Genomic DNA, 20,209 nt, shown 5'->3' with positions numbered 1-20,209 from the left:
GTACAGATGGAGTGGCCATTCACTGAGGTGAAGAGTGCAGCTGGAGCAGGTTTGGTAAGCTACATGGGGAAACTTGGTTTGGGACAAGCTCGTGTTGAAATGCTGGGTATATTTGAGTCTGAGACTAATAGTCAGTGTTGTGGCTATAATTTGGGAGTTGTCAATGTGCAGACTGCATGTAAAGGATGTTACCATTTAGGGCATTGGTCTAGATGGAGAAGAGGTCCAAGATCCCTGGGGCTCTTCAAAACGAAAAGGCCTAAAAGATGAGAAGTAACTAGCAAAGGACACTGCAGAGTACTTAGAAAACAATCCCATATTCCTTACCATAATCATGATCTGACCCTTGTCAAACTCTTTAACCTTACTCCCCAGTACACACAGGCCATTCAATTTTTGAAACGCACACACTAAGTCCCTTCCTGTCTCCTGGTCATTGTTTTTGCTGTACGTTCCAACAAGCATGTTTTTACCCTGGCTCTAGGTTTAATCACCTCCTTCTCTTACCACAACTCTCAGCTAACTTGTTACTCTATCAGACTTTTCTCTAATTTCCTTAATTCCTACTGAGTTATCTCTAACCATCCTAATTAAATAGGTCCAACCCAACCATCTCCACCAAATTATGGCTCTTACTATATCTGAAATTTGTTTCACTTATTTTCTGTCTAAAAACCCACCCTCACTTTAACAATCGCTTACAAAATGATTAGCGTATGCCAAATGACAAAGCCTAGATATTCTTCGCTGTATGCAACTTCCTAGAGAGCAGGGGCCTCCTCATCTTGTCCTTTGCCGCATCCCAATGCAGTCACATTGCCTCAGCAATCAATTCTGAGCTTTCAATAGTTATTAACGGAATAGATCGCAAGCCACTGACTGGTAATCGAAGGCCAGCATTAGAAAGAGGATACCGACAAACTTACAAATAGAGGGATCTGTTTCCGTCACTCGAGGCCTAACGCAAAGGGTGGGACAACCCGCGCGCATGCGTCGTTGTCCACTGCTCGCCAGGGTAAACCCCGCCCCTTTCTTCAGGCCAGTTTTACCACAGCACATGCGCAGTATTGGATCTGTCTGTTCGTTTGTCGGCGCTACCAATAAAGTTTTAGTCAGCACAGACTCCCTTTTCTTTGGCAAGATGGCGGAGTACGACTTGACTACTCGCATCGCGCACTTTTTGGATCGGCATCTAGTCTTTCCGCTTCTTGAGTTTCTCTCTGTAAAGGAGGTGAGGGGGTCTTTGGGCGCGAGGAAGGCGTGGGGGCGGATGAGGTGCTGAGCAAGGCCGAAAGGCGGTGTCTGTAGCCCTAGGCCTGACACGTGCGAGGCGGTCGCGAGTTTGGTTCCTGCACGGACAGTAAGGATCTTCTGGTAGTTTAGCTTCGTCTCAGTTAAGAAGCACCGCAGTATTCGGCAGTGAGGAGGAGGGAGGTTACGGAGAGAGAAAAGACGTCTCTTTCACTTACTGAGGTGTCAGTGCGGGAGGGACTTTCGCATCAGTTCTTCTCGGAAGTTGGCGATTCGCTGGTTTCGCTAGAGAACGTTAGAGCTTCACAGGCTGGCTTCTAAAAGCCACCTGGTGTGCTGTTAGAGCTTTTGATTTTTCTTTTGGGAACTGTGGGAAGCCTGGGCTTGGCTGTGGGTTTTTGCATGTCGAGTCGTTTGGAGTGATTCTCTTACACTTAAAATAAGTATCTAGCGCTTTAATTTCCATGAAGTTGTGAGTTCTTTGCGTTTTCTTGTCTTGGTTAAGTAGGACTTTCTAGAACAGCATATTTCGTCAGATGGGGACGGCGCTCCCCCGCCCCCCCCAGAAAAAATCCCCCCAATCTTTAAATGTGTTTTCCAGTGGATATATTGTACTGACTTCATGTCGTTTGAATTGGTCGTTAATGTTCAATTATCTACTCAAGATGTCATGAATAAATGTGTAATTCTGGAACTTCATTTTAAAGCATATGTCAGTCCTAAAAGTTTTATTGGACTTGAAAGTTTTGGCTAAAAGAAAATTGACATTAGTTATACCGTGAGTTTATTGGGAAATTGATGCATTTTAATAATGCAAAGTAATTTGCAATGATGAAGGAATTCCAATTTTGGCCAGAAAAATAAGTGAATTCTGTTTCTGGAAGCAGACTACAATATGAGTCTACTTAGGGAACTCTAGATTTGGGGAGTAGATTTTGTGTAGCAAAAGACAAAAAGCAATAAAACAAAAACGTCCCACAAAACCAGCGTCCAGGTGTTGTGGCTTGTTAGACGGGTATAATCCTCATATTCATATGCACCTTTTCTAAACATAGACAACTCTAAAGTTGTTGATGTTAGGTAACGGCTAAGATCATTTTCAGTAAATGTCCAAGAATGTCTTCTCATGTAAAACTTTCTCTTGAAAAGATATATTTTTGCTTTGATTCTTCTTTTTACACCTGTATTTTAGACCTTGAGTAAAACATTCCCATCTGCATTGTTTTCTTTTCTGGAAAAGTGAGGACAAAAGATCTAGTAAAAGTGCCATATTTTGAAAGCCTTTACCAGCTACTTGTAGAAGTACTTCTGAAGTAGCTGAACTTTATATATTTTTGTGTTCTTTATAATTTCATTTTTTTTTTATGGCAGACAGAAGGAAAGGAGGAATATGTAAATGTGAATTAGATTTTCATAGGGCTAGACGGAAACTATGAACTGCAGGCAGTTGAGAATCAGTGGGAAAAACTGCCCAATACCCACCTCTTTGGAAAAAATGTTGGTAAGATAGCTGTAATACACCAAAAGGAAGACAGATGCTGGAGTATTTAGCAATCACTAAGTACATTTGACTCTTGGACAATACAGGGGTTAGGAACGCTGAGCTCTTGCAGTCAAAAATCCGTTATAAGTTTTGACTCCCCCAAAACATTTTAATATCCTAATGCTGACAGGAAGGCTTACTGAGAACGTGGACAATCCTGTGTTGTATGTGTTATATACTGTATTCTTACAATAAAGTAAGCTAGAGAAAATAAAATGGTCTTAAATTATAAGGAAGAGAAAATACATTTACTTTTTAGTAAGTGGAAGTACATCATCATAAAGGTCTTCATTGTGTTCATATTGAGTAGGCTGAGGAGGAGGAGGAAAAGGAGGAGTTGGTTTTGCTGTTTCAGGGATAGCAGAGGTGGAAGAAGTAGAGGAAGTGGAACGGAAGTCGGGAAAGGCAGGCACACTTGGTGTAACTTTATTGAAAAAAAGTTGTGTATACGTGGACCTTTGTGGTTCAAACCCTTGTCGTCCAAGGGTTAATTGTATAGGGCCATATAACTGTGACAAATCCAAGATAAAACCCTGACATCTCACCACTAAAAAACTTACCTATTCTTTAGAGTTGAATGTTTTTGATATAAGGTAAAAATAAATGTCGAAGAGGTACTGGTAGAGTGCTATCAAAATTGAGATTTTGTTATCTTCAGTGAGCAAAGAGGACTTTGAGGAGGTGAGGCTTTGAGTCTTGAAGGCAAGATGGTTAGAATAGAGTCAGTGATCTTGCTATGTGAGGTTACAGCAGCCCCCCCGCCACACCCCCTTAGCAGTTTCAATTTCTGCAATTCCAGTTACTCATGGTCCAAAAATATTAAATGGAAAATTCTAGAAATGAGCAATTCGTAAGTTTTAAATTGTGCGCCGTTCTGGGTAGTAGGATGAAATCTGTCTCGCTGTCTTGCTTAAAACTGGGACATGAATCATCCTTTTGTCCAATGTATCCACACTGTATATGCTAACTTAATTGTTCTATTTTGTTATTGTTAATCTCTTGTTCCCAGTTTATAAATTAAACTTTATCATAGGTATGCATGTGTAGGAAAAAAAACAGTAAATACAGGATTGGTGCTATCTGCAGTTTCAGGCATCCGCTGGGGGGTCTTGGAACATTTAGCTCATGGATAAGGGGGGACTATTACATTGCACCAAGAGAAAAACAGTTTTGTATATTTGTAGTACATTGGAGAATATAAGCTTCATGAGAGCAGAAGCTTCCTTGTGCTCTCAGCACATAATATGGAGTCTGGCATAAAGGCTTTTTATGATTGTTTAATAGATGATTGAATGAATACATACTTGTTTCTCACTCTTCTTTATTTTCATGTGAAGCAGAAGGCCAGATAGTGAAATATTTAGGACCCTGGGCTCTGAATTGGACCCTTCATGACTCTGTCATTTAATACCTCTGTGCAGTCAGAGCAGATTCTTTTACTCTCTTAAACTTTTCTCATGAATAAAATGTTAATACTACCACCAATCTCATGGGGTTAGAAAAATTGCATGAGATAATACATATAAAACACTAAGCTCTTCTGGGACAGAGTGAGTACTCCTTAATGTTTTGTGTTTTGAGATAGGGTCTCGCTTTGTCACCTAAGCTGGAGTGCAGTGGCACAATCTTAGCTCATTACAGCCCGGACTTTCTGGGCTCAAGCAATTCTCCCACCTCAGACCCCGAAGTAGCTGGGACTACAGCTGTGCGCCACCATGTCTGGCTAATTTTTTTGTATTTTTTTAGAGATGGGGTTTCACCATGTTACCCAGGCTGGTCTCAAACTCCTGAAATCAAGTGATCTGCCACCTTGGCCTCGCAAAGTGCTAGGATTACAGGCATGAGCCACCACCCTTGGCTCTAAATGTTTTTTATTTTGGAAGACTAGCCCGTTCTATATTGGTACGGGATGGGAGGGGGAGGCAGTGAGGGTTTTGAGGAGTAAGGTAAAGACTGGAAATGGTTACTAAGAAACTGATCAAAGAAAAGTACAAGGATTGGTTAAGTGTGGAGCGCCCAGTTGAGATTGGAAATCATACCTTAGAGCTAATAATGGTGGCCATTCTAAGGGCGAGGAGCGGTAGAAGGCTATGGGAGTAGTATAGACATATTTAGGGGTAGGCTTGTATGTAAATGTCATTTAGAGAAGCACAGATGTGATCAAATAACATTATTCCCTAATTTTGAAACATTTTCTAGTCATTCTTAGCCAGAACCTAGAGAATAGGTGACTTTTTTCCCAGAGTTAGTGATTGACACTGAATTGTATTTAGTTGGAGAAATTAGTTTGAAAGAATCAGTGATAGAGCTAAAGAGAATATCTTTGAAATAGCTAAAAACGATATCCAAACTAAGGCAGAAAGTGACATCAAAAAGAGTGTTGTAAAAATTAGAAAGGGCGGAAAGTCTGAGATGATGAAGATTTTAATGGTAATGGTGGAAGGGGTTATCAGTTTTAAGTTGGAATTCTTGGAGATGAGATACATGATGAAAGTTGTTATAATTTGTGGAATAAAGGAATTTTAGGGCTCAAGCTGTTAAAGAGTCATCAGTATGGCATTATATTTGTGTTGAATGACAGCAGAGGAAGAGACAGCAAAAAAAGATTCTTAATCTGTTAAAAAGTAATATGTTTTCAAGAGGTTGATAGACCATGGATCAGCAAACTATAGCCTGGGAATCAGATAGCAGCCTGTTTTTGTGTGGTTTTGGGGCTAAGAATAGTTTCTAACAGAGGAACATTTGCAAACATTAGCAGTTATAGAATATTAACTTTATACCCCAATTAAGTGAAATAATTTCTCTTGAAAAAGCATTCTATTCTTATTAATAGACCTGTATTACAAAAACTTTGACTGTTATTATTTTTGTTTCAAAATTTTAAAAAAATTGGAAATTTGGTTCTCCTTTTTCATGTGAGTACTTATATAGTATTTTCAATTGTTGCTTCTTGATACAAAGCCTGAAGTATTTGCTTTCTGCCTATGAGGCAGAATTGAGAGGCATATGTAGATTTGAGAACAGGACAGTAACACCTGATGGTAGAGGAGCAAGGCTATTGAATCTATTGTGGAGAGAGACGTGGCAAATTAAAAGTTATTAGTGAAGTGGGGAGAGGTAGTGTGCTTGGAAAAGAATGTTTTTATTTAAGATTAGGGTTTCTATAGGGCAAAGTGATGAGAAGTTAAGGTTTTTCAGGTAAATTTTTTATCAGATACGACATTCATTCATACAAGTACACAAATATAAATGTACTGGTCAATGATACATATTTTTTTCAAAATGAATAGTGAATACATTTATGTGACCACCACTCAGATTAAGAAATAAAACATTATAGACATCCTTTTTTTTTTTTGAGACGTAGTCTCGCTCTGTGGCCCAGGCTGGAGTGCAGTGGCGCAATCTCGGCTCACTGCAAGTTCCGGCTCACTGCAAGTTCCGGCTCCCGGGTTCACGCCATTCTCCTGCCTCAGCCTCCTGAGTAGCTGGGACTACAGGCGCCTGCCACCACGCCTGGCTAATTTTTTGTATTTTTAGTAGAGACGGGGTTTCACCGTGTTAGCCAGGATGGTCTCCATCTCCTGACCTCGTGATCCGCCCGCCTCGGCCTCCCAAAGTGCTGGGATTATAGGCGTGGGCCACCGCGCCCGGCAACATCCTTAAACCTTCCTCTTGACTCCTGTTAGTCACTACTCACACCCCCTAAAGGTAAGGGGGTAGTAGTCTGATGTAGTCTGATGATTCATTTTGCCTGTTTTTGATTTTTATGTAGGTGGAGTTAAGCATTTACCACCATGTACTGCTTTGTATGACTTCTTTCACTCAGCATTGTTTGTGAGTCATCATGTTTTTAGGATAGCAGTAGTAGTTCATTGATTTTTCAGTGCCGAATGTTAATCTATTATGAGTATGCTGTGGTTTGTTTTCTCATTTTAACATTGATAGACTTGGCTATTACAAATAGTGCTCCTGTGTACATTTTTGGAAGTGCACTTTGACTATATGCACCTATTTCTTTTGGATGTCTCGAAACAGAATTGCTGGATCAAAAAGTATGTTTGGCTTTGGGAGGTAAAAATCTTACAAAGTAGTTGTATTCCTGTCAGAAGAGACTATGTTCCAGTTAGTCTACATCCACACCAACACTGGTATTGTCAGGATTTTTTAGGTTTTTATTGTAATTTTTAGTATGCATTTTCTTATGATAATGACGTTGAGAACCTTTTCATGTGTTTATTGGCCATTTGGTTGTCTTCTTTTGCGAAGTGCCTATCTTTTAGCCATTTCAATTGCAAGGTCTGTTTTGTCTTACTCATTTATAGGAGTTCTGCATGTAATTTGGAAGGTTCGGTTTTGCTCTCATGGCTAAATACCCTTTGACCACCTTCATCTTTACTTCTTGCAGGCAATGAAATATTGTGGCATTTTCTTAGATTTTTCTTTCCTTGCAAAATTAAGTTCAGTACAGAAATGTTTTCTTTTGCTGAAGCATTTCTGTCCCTGAATATTTTGTAGAATCTTTACATATTATTCATTATTATGCATGTTTATGTGAGTTTGTATATATATCTATTTGCTCCCTGTACTATAGGTTAAATTATGTTTTTTTGGATCCTTTGCAAAACAAAAGCCTGGTCTGACATGGTTGACTTAAAAACTCGGTGCAGGTTGTTTCAACAATGTGGATGGAGAAGCATATAGGAGTTTATTACTGATTACCTGGATGTGGAGAGGTGACAGCTATATGTGCTTTACAGAAAAGATGGCATGGGTTTTATTTATACACAGCCTTGCCTAGAAAGGGTAAAAGATGGTTTGTAGGGACACATGAAAAATAAGGTCATATAAATCAGAAGTAGGTGGGAATGTCTATAGTAATTCTCTTCATTTTCAAATTTTTAGGTAAGTAAAATACTTTTACGTCTGTAGGTTGGTTGCTTGCCATATTGCTTGCCATTGTTACAAGAGGGGAATGTTAGTAGGTTATCGTATTTTATAAAGTATTTCTTCAAATATATTTCCAGGTAAACTAGTTTTAGTATTAATCAGTTTATTTGGGGAACTTAAATATATTCATTAGAAAGTTATCTTCTTTTGCAGATATATAATGAAAAGGAATTATTACAAGGTAAATTGGACCTTCTTAGTGATACCAACATGGTAGACTTTGCTATGGATGTATACAAAAACCTTTATTCTGATGATATTCCTCATGGTAAGTTTTGTCATTAGAACTGAAGCTTGTCTTGTGACTTGAGGATGTGTGTATTAAAGTTTTATGATTTATAAGAGAGTTTTAGCCAAAAGGCTTAATTATGATTTGAATGTTAGCGTTCTTTGGGTGAGAGGTTATATAAAGGTTTCATGTCTTCCGAAATATATTGTTTTCTCCCTGTGAAAGACGTGGAACTACTTTAAAATATGGTCATCAGATGCCTTCATTTCATAGTATGTATCATCAAAGTTGTGCTTATGATTCACATTCCTTAGAATTATCTGAGAATGTTGCAGTTCTTGGGTTGCTAACTTTTTCAGTTAGTGCATTGTGTGCCTTAGAGTTTTTTTTTTTTTTTTTTTTTAATTTTGAGGCATCTAGTGTAGACATTGTTCTCCAAATATGATCCCCAGGACCAGCGTCATCAGTTCACCTGGGAGAGCTTGTTAGAAATGCAGGTTTTTGGCCACACACCAGACCTACTTAATCAAAACTGTTAAGTGGTCCTCTAAGTTTGGGAAATAATTCTGTGTTATTTCTTCAACGCACATTACATTTTTAAAGGTTCCAAGAATTTTGGCAATAGAGAAATACAGTATACTCTGTTTAAATTGGCATTTCTCAAAATTTGATCATAGATCTTCTGTGTTTGAGAAAGACTGCTCTAGAATATACTTTCTAATATATAATAGAGAAATTATTACATTAAACATAATCCATGTGTTTGACTTGTAGTTCCCTGCAATAACAGTAGCTCTTCTTTAGTTTGTCATGGATAAACGGAAACTATTTCTTAGTTTCTTTTTTTTTTGAGACAGAGTCTCTCTCTGTTGCCCAGGCTGGAGTGCAGTGGTGTGATCTCGGCTCACTGCAAGCTCCGCCTCCCGGGTTCATGTCATTCTCCTGCCTCAGCCTCCCAAGTAGCTGGGACTACAGGCGCCTGCCACCACGCCTGGCTAATTTTTGTATTTTTAGTAGAGACAGGGTTTCACCATATTGGCCAGGCTGGTCTTGAACTCCTGACCTTGTGATCAGCCCGCCTTGGCCTCCCAAGTTGCTGGGATTACAGGTGTGCGCCCCTGCTCCCGGCCTATTTCTTAGTTTCTTAAGGAAACATTAAGGTGTTACCAGAGTTGGTTATGTGCAAGTTTTCTCCACCTTTTCATAGTATAGTAAAAGAAACAATAGAATTTGGTTTGAGAGACTATAGAGCTGGATTTGTAGTTAAAAGAGATTATTTAATGGATTTAAATTCCATTCAACCTAGTTGATAGCCTGTAATAGTAATATGTAAACCCCTCTGAGTTTTTCTTCAAAAACTCTGGCATAATATTCACCTAAGAAAATTAAATGAGAACAAATATAGAAACACTTGGAATGAAGTTTCTGCAATGGAGAATTAAATGATAGATAATTGGGTCCTACCCTTTTTTCTTTCACATCCCCCTGTCACCCCAAGGCTGTATATTCTCTAGTTTCCCTCAAGAGTAGGAAGAGGATTCCCTTTTCCTTTTTGTGCCTTTGGATTACTAGAAAAAAGAAATTAGGGATCGGGGGACATTTCTGACTGAGTAGCCCGTGGCATATGAATATATTGGGGGTAAATAAATATATATATAGTTTAAATACACTGAAAAATTTCCAGACATTCTCATGATGAGTAGCACAATTTAACATTCCTTAACATTGTAGTACTCTTCTGCATTTTTACTTAGCTTTGAGAGAGAAAAGAACCACAGTGGTTGCACAACTGAAACAGCTTCAGGCAGAAACAGAACCAATTGTGAAGATGTTTGAAGATCCAGAAACTACAAGGCAAATGCAGTCAACCAGGTAAACTCTTCTTAATTTTGAATTCTAAAATTTCTCCTTTCTGGATTCATACAAATGTTAATTCAAACTTTATCCAGTATCCCATAGTAAAAGTTCATGGTTTAAATGAGTGCTTTATTCATTTTTAATTTCCATTTATCCTTATTTTGTAGGGGCCAGTATAATTAATAAATGTTAATATTAATACTAAGTTTTTTAAAAAAAAAACTTCTTTAGTACTTATCTATACTGATTATGCTACAGAAATTCCATTTCCTGTTTCCCACTTCCTGGGGACATTTCGCAATATCTGGAGATACTTTGGGTTGTCATAACTGGAGGGGTGCTATAGGTACCTAGTGAGTAGAGGCCAGTTATGCTGTTAAACATCCTACAGTGCATAGGACAGCACCGCTGCCGCTACTCCCCAACAAAGAATTATCCAACTCAAAATGTCCAATAAGAAACCCTGTGCCACTGTGTGGTGGCTCACACCTGTAATCTCAGCACTTGGGGAGGCAGAGGCAAGCGAATCTGTTGAGCCTAGGAGTTTGAGACCAGCCTGGGCAACATGGCGAAACCCTCTATCTTACCAAAAAAATAAAACCAACAAAAAGTTAGCCAGGTGTGGTGGTGTGCGCTTGTAGTCTCAGCTACTTGCTACTTCGGAGGCTGAGGTCAGAGGATGACTTGAGCCCGGGAGGCGGAGGTTGCAATGAGTCAGTGTCATACCACGGCATTCCAAAGTAGGTGACATAATGAGACACCATCTCAGGAAAAAATAAAAAAGAAACCCTGTGCCTGGGCAATACCTAGAGCCTTAGAGCATATGGGTATCTCGTTATAAGAGAAACCTGAGCTCACTTTATCCCTGGCTACATTCTTTCATACCCTTCCAAGCTCCATGCCCAAGGAGGGTAGTTTTGAGCCAATAAGATTATTTTATTCCTAACTTCCCTTTACCTAGAAATAGACTTACTGTTTTGTTTCCAAAGAAAACGTGTTGCCTTAGTCTGATGTAGTACATGTCACAGGTAGAAATCTTTTGGGTTACTAGAAACATTTAAAAATAAAATCTCTTACTAAAATTGAATATTGTCATTTGAGATAAATCCTAGCTACCAGTAAATTCACTTGAGGAATTGCTGGATATTTTGCCATGCTATACCTTTGATTTCTATGTATTTAAACCAAATTTTTAGAGATTGGCTCTTAAGTTTTCCTTTGTGATTTGTGAAGGTGTTATCAGATATTTTTAGAAAAGCAACAAATACACAATTACTGTGTCATACTATACTATACTATACTATACTATACTATACTATACTATGACATATACTACATACAAATGCAGTCAGCTCTTTGTTCTGCATCTGGATTCAACCAACTGCAGATTGAAAATATTCAGGGAAAGAACCTAAAAAATAACAATACTACAATAAAAAATACAAATAAAACTACAATATAACAACTAACAACTATATTACATTGCATTAGGTGTAAGTAATCTAGAGATGATTTAAGTATATGGAAGGATGTGTATAGTTTACATGCAAATACTGTGCTATTTTACATAAGGAACTTTAGCGCCTGCAGATTTTGGTATTTGAGGGGGCTGGTGAGTAGGGGGTATGCGAGGTCTTGGAACTAATGCTGTGGGGATACCAAGGGATGACTATATGCGAGAAAACACACAGAGATATATATACACACATTACACGCATAGACAGAGCTATATATTATACTAAACTACTTTTATGCTTTTAGAATAAGTAATTTTAGATCTTCAGGTCACATGTATGTGATTACAAAGGGACAGCGGAAATAATCCAGATGTTAGACTACAACAGAAAATTTAGGATGCTGTAGTTTAGTCACTCAAAGACTGGGAAGTAATGGGATCAGAGCATGAATAAGATGAATGTAGATGTGTTCACCAGTTAGAAAAAGAGGATCCTTATAGCTTAATAGGTACTGAGTTTGAGATAAATGAAAGGATCATGTGTTAAAAACTTGTAATCTTACTATACTTACAGACTACCTATTTTCAATGTAAAAACCTGTTTCTGACAATTCACCCTCTTTAAATTTCATTGAACATATAGTATCGTACTTACACTTTCCCGGAAATAGTCAGCCAGAGGACAGTGATTATATACGTGAGTGGTGTCAGTAGTGCAATACAGAGTTATTCAGTGTGATCCACTGCAAATGTTCAGTTTTTGTTGAAGTTCTTCTATGTTGGAATTTCATGTACGTTTCATATTCAGTATTATAATACACCTATGTTAATTTTTATGGGGACATACCTCTGCTCCATTAAATCTTCAAGCAAAATTGTGCTCCCAAAGACATTATAACGTATTTCTTCTCGTGAGAAGGATAAGAAAATGTTTTTGTTTTGGAAAATGCAGTCAGGTGCAGTGGCTCATGCCTGTAATCCCAGCACTTTGGGAGGCCAAGGTGGGTGGATCACTTGAGGTCAGGAGTTTGAGACCAGCCTGGCCAGCATGGTGAAACCTCATCTGTACTAAAAATACAAAAATTAGCTGGGCATGGTGGTGCACGCTTGTAATCCCAGCTACTTGGGAGGCTGAGGCAGCAGGATTGCATGAACCCGGGAGGCGGAGGTGGCAGTGAGCCGAGATTACACCGGTGAACTCCATCCGCAGTGACAGAGTGAGACTCCGTCTCAGAAAACAGTAACAACTAAAATGCTCATAAGGTGGGCAGCTATCCACATATATCCCCTGTCCCTTGATGTCTTTCTTTATTGTCAGTTTGTCTTTTACCAGTCTGTCAACATCTCAAGATAATGCAAAGCTAATTTAAGAAAAATTAAATATGACACTTGGTTATACCTAATGATTGTGAGGGTATGTAGCATAGCTGTCATGTATATCAGACATGATTTTTAAATTTTTATTTGTTTTTTTTTTGAGAGAGAGTCTCACTCTGTTTCCCAGGCTGGAGTGCAGTGGCCCTATCTCTGTTCACTGCAACCTCCACCTCCCAGGTTCAAGCGAGTCTCCTGCCTCAGCCTCCCAAGTAGCTGAGATTACAGGCACCCGCCATCATGCCCGGCTAATTTTTGTATTTTTAGTAGAGACTGGGTCTCACTATGTTGGCCAGGCTGGTCTGGAACTCCTGACCTCAGGAGATCTACCTGCCTCGGCCTCCCAAAGTGCTGGGATTACAGGCATCAGTCACTGCGGCCGGCCAGGCATGATTTATTAATCTTGTAAATTTGTCAAATCGTCCTTTTGAAAAATATTAACAGATTGGAGGAGGGGACAAAATTTATATATAGGATTAGTTTCTTCTAGTTTGTACATGGTACATTTATTTCAGTCTCTATAATTGACTATATTATCTATTAGAAATTTGACCACATAGAGCAAAAACCATTCTCAGTAGATTACCACTAAGTAGACTATTGACCTTACTAGAAGTAGTCGGAATCTTCTGGTTTTATTATCTGACAAACTGCTAAAGGCCTTACCTTAGTTGTGGTGAAACACACTAATTTTCAGTTAGGGCTAAAGAAATCTGAAAGTCAATTTTAAAGTTTGTAGCTCTCCTTGTGTACATACTTCTTATATTCAAAACATGTAATGTCCTGCTTATTTTATTCTGGAAGTCTTTTAACATTTAAGTATTTATTTAAGGTGGCTTTGCATAGGTAATAACTTAGAAGTTGGATATGCTTATTTTGTTTTCTGTGGCCTTTAAAATAATGTAATTTTTGTTTTTTATTATTTAGGGATGGTAGGATGCTCTTTGACTACCTGGCGGACAAGCATGGTGTAAGTGTTTTAAAAATATTTTAAAGTTGTCATGTTTTAATAATGCTGACTAAAGACTAGTTTGTACAGATAAGCTCATGGCTTGGCCTAAGAATATAATTTCCAGATTAATTTATTAATTATAAAATCTGGTTGTATTTTTAAAACTTCAGTTTTTATAAATTGTTGCTGACAGGAAAATATGTGCTTATAGCTCACCTTTAGATGACAGAAATTCTCAAGGCTTGTATTTATTCGAGAGTTGTAATAGTTGGCAATAATTGTTGGCATTTTATATTAGTGCCAATAGCAAGCTAAGTATTATATATTATAGGGCATAAGATGCTTTTTCTTATGGATTAACAAGTAAGGCAAACAGAATTAAATTTGAATTAGAAATGCTTTGAGCAGTAGAATTAGGTAGTACTCTGGCTGCCTTGTGGAACACAATAGCTTTGAAATTATCAAGGTCTTTATAAGTCCCCAGATACACAAATAAAGAAATGTCATAAGCTTTCCTAACCATCACTCAATCTCATTTCCCTTGTGTTAACTCAAAGCATGAGGCTTTGCATATAATTAATTATTTAAGGGGTCCCCAGCTCCCAGGTCATGGACCAGTACTGGAGGGCCACAGAGCAGATGATCAGAAGGTGAGCAAGCATTACCATGTGAGCTCTGCCTCCTGTCAGATCAGTGGAGGCATTAGATTTTCATAGAAGCACGAACCCTATTGTGAACTACTCATGCAAGGCATCTAGGTTGCACGCTCCTTATGCGAATCCAGCTAATGCCTTGATGATCTGAGGTGGAACAGTTCATCCTGAAACCACCTCCCCGACCCCAACCCCCATTACTTTACTTCTTTAAATAACTCCAGAGGTCAGTTCTTTAAAAGTCTCCCAAAAGCTGCCACCAAAGATGAATACAATAATCAGAGATACATTTGACTCGTAAAATATACATTAGAAGTTGGTGAATTAAACATTCATAGTTTTGACCTCAAAGACTTATGAGTTACAATGGGGTTCTAAAACTCTAAATTAAAGAGAACTTAATCTTTTTTTTTCTTTTTAGTTTAGGCAGGAATATTTAGATACACTCTACAGATATGCAAAATTCCAGTACGAATGTGGGAATTACTCAGGAGCAGCAGAATATCTTTATTTTTTTAGAGTGCTGGTAAGTATAAGTACTTGATTTTTTTTTTTTTTTTTTTGTCTTTTGTAGGAGTCCCTTGGTTCTTCAAAACGTGTATATAGATAGATTTGGGTCTGTTCATTAAGTTTTTAAACAGTCATTGGCAAAAGAGAAAAAAGTAAAGAAAACCTTCCCACTCAAAAACAGAAACCGGAAACCTTGTTTCAGGGCCTCAAAATTTGGAGGGTGATTTAACTTGTCCTTGAAATCCAAAAGTAGGAACAATTTTATGATTTTTAGCATTAACAGAATCGTATCATGTAATGGATTTATTATTATAATATTCAGCACAGTGAGTGGCACATTGTAGGTGCTTAATTAATATTGTTGAGTAAATCCATTATTCCTGATTTAATACTTTGTGGTATATATATATTCCTTGAACTTGCTCTAAACAACTGTGGAATCCTAAGGGTATGTGAAATATTTTATGCCTTAGTAGTAACTTTTTTCCAGTTACCTCTGCCTTCAGCTATTGGAATATAAATATCAATGGTTTCTTCATTACGTGGGGTATAGATGAGTTTAAATGGTACTATTAACCATGAAGTATCCTATTACCATATATTTGACAGGCTTCTAGATTTAGTGCTTTTGTTAGAGAAGGAGAGTTGTGTGAAGCCAAATTAAAAATCAGGCCTTGGCCAAGTGCGGTGGCTCACACCTGTAATCACAGCACTTTGGGAGGCTGAGGCGGGCTCATCACCTGAGGTCTGGAGTTTGAGACCAGCCTGGTCAACATGTTGAAACCCTGTCTCTACTAAAAATACAAAAATTAGCTGGGCATGGTGGCACACACCTGTAATCCCAGCTACTTGGGAGGCTGAGGCAGGAGAATCCCTTGAACCCGGGAGGTGGAGGTTGCAGTAAGCCGAGATGGTGCCACTGCACTGCAGCCTGGGTGACAGAACAAGACTCCATCAATCAATCAATCAATATATATCAGCCTTCAAATTGATGTACTTCGTTCTCACTCTGTCTTCTGTTTACACTTGATCTTAGCCAAAAGGCCGAGAAGCGATCTGTCTTCTGTTTAGAAAAGTGTATTAAGTGCCTTCTACAGTTACCAAAACATCCTTGTATTAACTAGCCTCTCATTTGAGAAATTGTAATTTGTTACTCACCTTGGACTAGTAAGTAGGTACTTAAAGTCTAAGATTTATTTTTTTCTTTTTTTTTTGAGACAGGGTCTTGCTCTCACCCAGGTTAGAGTGCAGTGGTGCCATCATAGCTCACTGCAGCCTTGAACTCTTGTGCTCAAGAGATTCTCTTGCCTCCTGAGTAGCTAGGACTACAAGTGTGCATCACCACTCATGGCTAATTTTTAATTTTTTTTTTCCAAGATGGAGTTTTGCTATGTTGCCCAGGCTGATCTCAAACTCCTGGCCTGAAGTGATCCTCCCTCATCAGCCTTTTAATGCTTTGGGATTTATAGGCATGAGCCTCTGCACCCTGCCTAAGATTTCTCTAGTTAATCCTAGAAGTTGGAAAAAGACCTTAAAACAGAGACTTTTTGTCTTCCAACCTTGGAAGAGTTTGTTTCTTTTTGCCTTTATTTTCTGGTGCTTTTTTCTTCACTTTTAGCTCCACATGTTGCAAAATAAAGTCTCATGGCTGCTGTCTGTGGTTATTTTCTAGGAAATTAAAATTTTCATTTTGCGGGGAGGGAGAGATTAGTATTACTGATTCAGGTAATTTCTACAATTAAATTGCATAGACAACTTCACTTTTTGAAACTCCACCATCCTTTAAAGAAAAAGATTTTCTGTTTATTTCCAACTTTGCTTAAGAAAAACAACTTTTTGTCTTGCTTCCATTTGTAGATGAATTCTTAATTTACAGATTAGCTGTGGTTCACTTGCAAGTGCATTGAAGGTAATCAGTGATGCTAAACTTGTAGTAACTTATCAAAAAATTCCATCAGTTTTACTTTGAATATTACGAGGGATTTAGGAGAGCAAAAGTTGATTACTTTGGAAATGTAAACAGCTTAAACCAGGATTGTAAAATCAGAAGCCTGGTATGATTACAGGTACATGAAAAGAGTTGGTTATTTATATCATTTGTTAATGCTGGGAGTGAATTTTGAGAATGAAGATTTAGTGTCATGTTAGAGTTCCAGCACAGTAAATTTATTGTTGCTGGTCAGTGAGTGAATGTGCCATTTTACTAAGACGTGGAAACTTAAGGTAACTGCTGGAAATCCAGATATTGAAACTCTTCTAGCATATCCACCCTTGAAAGCGGGTTGGTATGAAGAGCCAACTGTAATGACATGGAGTTTAGCCAGAGTAGTACACATGAACCTTTTGAGGAATAAAAAACTTGCTACACTGCTACAAAAAGCTTTTATTCTAACACATATAACACATTCTAGTGTTAATAGTATCATTATATTTATGTAGTATGGTTTTATATTAGTCTGAAAATTTCTACAAGTGACAGGTTTGTACTTGTAGGTTTGGTGAATTTTTATGTTTATTTTTTTAAAATATGAAGATACAAGTTAATTCCCTGTCTTAAAAAAATTTGAGGGTTAGTTTTAAGCTTTTGCATTGCCCCTAACAAATCTTGTGCTGGAACTCAAATGATATTTTGGTTAAATGATTGAATACTGTGATACAAACACTAAATTAATATGTTTTACGTCAAGAACAGTCAACATAGAGTTACTGGAAATTCTAAAAAGTTACATTGAATTCATTTTAAAATTTTTGTCCTGTCTGGGCCACAAAACATTTGTGTTAGGTGAGAGTATGTTGCTTCCTGTTGGCGTATTGGCAGGCTAACAGTGCCAAGCTAAAAAGAATAGATATCTTTTTCTTTTGATTTAGATAGCCACTATCACAAGATCTGTGTATTTGTTTGAAGTTTTGTTAATAGCAAATCTAAAATTCTTGTTTGGCTTTGGGATGAGAAATGTCAGTGTTTTACTTTTTAGTTAATTTTATTTTTTGCAGTGGCCTTTTTTTTATTTCTAAATACTTTTCTGGTGGTTGATTATTCTTTTAAATCTATGGTTAGGGAAACATAAGCTATGAAAGAGCCATTGTAACTATGATCTGAGATTAGAATTTGACTCTCCAAATGACCTATTGTAGGTCAGTATTGTATAAATTAAAGCTGTGTGACCCTAGAATCTGCCCTTAAAAAAAAAAAAAAAAAGACTCGTGGATTTTAGAATACATTGAGGATTGTTCAGGTACACTCTGTTTGGTGTGAAACTTCTTTGATTTATACTCCAAGAAACGTGTTAATTGAAATAAAATGACGAAGCTGGTTTGGTGGGAATTTTTGAACACTTTTGCTTTGAAAGTTATTAGCACTATTGATTATTTTGTTAAAATTTTCCCTCATTGTGGCCTTTGATCTGGCTCCATAATATACCCCACTCCCTTATTCAGCAGCTCTTTGAAATAAAAGTGATTTTAGTTCCTAGGACTATTTGTTATACTTTTAGAGCTGTCTCTTTCCCTCCCTCAGGATGTAAAGTGTATTTCCTGTTTGTATATACCACTTCATTTAAAAATATTTTTCCTTGAGGCTCAAGACAGTATGAGTAATGATAATTTTTGGAGGCATTAGGATCTTGACTGAAATTTTGGCTCTGATGTACCCTGTTGTGATGTCACTGTAAAAATTGTGCATTTAATATTGATTTTCAAGCATAGTTTTGCATATTTTAACATCTGAAATCAGAAAGTGTCTTTACTGGGTTTTTGGTTTTGGAAACATAAAATAATAATGTATGTTAAAATTGATGGCATTTTTGACTCAATGATATATTTTTATATTCAGATGTCCTTTATAAGAATTAAACATTTTATCCTTTGTAATTAGAACAATTATTTTATGGATTTTGATAAACCAGTTTTTAAATTTTTGATGAATTTTGGAACATTTGTGTACTTGTGTGGCTACCATTAAATCAAGATAAAGAATATTTCTGGCCGGGCGCGGTGGCTCACGCTTGTAATCCCAGCACTTTGGGAGGCCGAGGCGGGCGGATCACGAGGTCAGGAGATCGAGACCACAGTGAAACCCCGTCTCTACTTAAAAAAAAAAAAAAAAAATACAAAAAATTAGCCAGGTGTGGTGGCGGGCACCTGTAGTCCCAACTACTCGAAGAGGCTGAGGCAGGAGAATGGCGTGAACCCGGGAGGTGGAGCTTGCAGTGAGCCGAGATCGTGCCAGTGCACTCCAGCCTGGGTGACAGAGTGAGACTCCATCTCAAAAAAAAAAAAAAAGAATATTTCTGTCACCTCAGAAAGACCCTTTTTGTTCTTTTGTGGCCATACTCCACCCATGGTCCTGGGCATCCATTGACCTGCTTTCTGTCCCTATAGACTAGTTTTGCCTGTTCTAGAATTTTATGTATGTAAGTGGAATGATGTACTATGTATGTTTGTGTTTGGCTTATTTTTACCAGCAAGTTTTTGAGGTTCATGTTATTGTGTGTATCAGAAGTTAGTTTCTATTTATTGCTCAGTAGTATTTCATTCTGTGAATTTACTATGGTCTGTTAAATATATTCATCTATTGATGATGAACATTTAGTTTACTTTTAGTTTTTGTCTATTAAAAATAAAGTTATGAATATGCATGTACAAGTTGTATTGTGGATATACTTTGTGATAATAACTAGAACAGGAGTGGTTCAGAATTTAATTTACACATCTAGTCTCTGTGTTATTTGCCTGCTCTTAGAGTGTGCCAAATGTTATTTAGTACATTTGAAAGGAAGAATCTCAGTATAGACTGAGTTTGTATTGTGGTCCACAATGTTTAGATCATATATCTGTAAATATGTGTATAGATTTACATATAGATAAATATAAATTTACATATGTAAACGTATATGTAAATATATGTAAATCTGTATACATGTCTCTGCGATGATTTTCTTTTTTTTAATTTTTTTATTTTTATTTATTTATTTATTTTTTTTATTATACTTTAGGTTTTAGGGTACATGTGCACAATGTGCAGGTTTGTTACATATGTATCCATGTGCCATGTTGATTTCCTGCACCCATTAACTTGTCATTTAGCATTAGGTATATCATCATTTCAGTAACTCAGATTTACCAAGTTCTTATTCTGTATCAGGTGATAATTGTAATCTCTGTATGTCTTATGTCACTTAAACTATACAACTGAGGTGGGTTCTATCTGCATGTTGCAGTGAGGAAGCTAAAGTACAAACTAGCTGTTAAGTGGTAGAGTCAGAATTCTTGATTGGATTTCTGATCCTGCACATACAATTTAACTTGAAATTATGATATCTCTTGATATTTATACTATTACGTAAAAGTGCTTCTGTAAAAAATTAAATTTGAAATTTCATCTTGAGGTGTAGACATGTATTCTTCCCCCTCTACTACCCTTACTTGCTTCTAC

General features: G+C 37.4%; 1 protein-coding gene, 1 long non-coding RNA gene and 1 pseudogene across 3 annotated transcripts in view; 1 reads left to right on the top strand and 2 right to left on the bottom strand.

The window, feature by feature from the left end:
* LOC134737133 (uncharacterized) overlaps positions 1 to 1,070 on the bottom strand; it is a 69,029-nt gene extending 67,959 nt beyond the window's left edge. Inside the window, exon 1 of one of the 2 annotated variants that reach the window (XR_010121741.1) lies at positions 927 to 1,070. This is a non-coding gene — a long non-coding RNA (uncharacterized lncRNA). The remainder of the gene's footprint in view (positions 1 to 926) is intronic. The other variant, XR_010121740.1, reaches the window with a different exon arrangement.
* Positions 1,058 to 20,209, top strand: part of EIF3E (eukaryotic translation initiation factor 3 subunit E) — a 48,022-nt gene continuing 28,870 nt past the window's right edge. The window contains exons 1-5 of the mRNA XM_055287051.2: positions 1,058 to 1,231; positions 7,898 to 8,012; positions 9,728 to 9,845; positions 13,588 to 13,630; positions 14,687 to 14,791. Coding sequence (XP_055143026.2) covers positions 1,058 to 1,231; positions 7,898 to 8,012; positions 9,728 to 9,845; positions 13,588 to 13,630; positions 14,687 to 14,791 — 555 coding nt within the window. The remainder of the gene's footprint in view (positions 1,232 to 7,897; positions 8,013 to 9,727; positions 9,846 to 13,587; positions 13,631 to 14,686; positions 14,792 to 20,209) is intronic.
* Positions 15,665 to 15,831, bottom strand: LOC129487130 (uncharacterized; annotated as a pseudogene).

This window comes from Symphalangus syndactylus, chromosome 7 (assembly GCF_028878055.3).
Source record: "Symphalangus syndactylus isolate Jambi chromosome 7, NHGRI_mSymSyn1-v2.1_pri, whole genome shotgun sequence".
In the NCBI taxonomy this organism is placed as follows: Eukaryota; Metazoa; Chordata; class Mammalia; order Primates; family Hylobatidae; genus Symphalangus; species Symphalangus syndactylus.
This window is presented reverse-complemented; position numbering and strand designations above follow the sequence as displayed.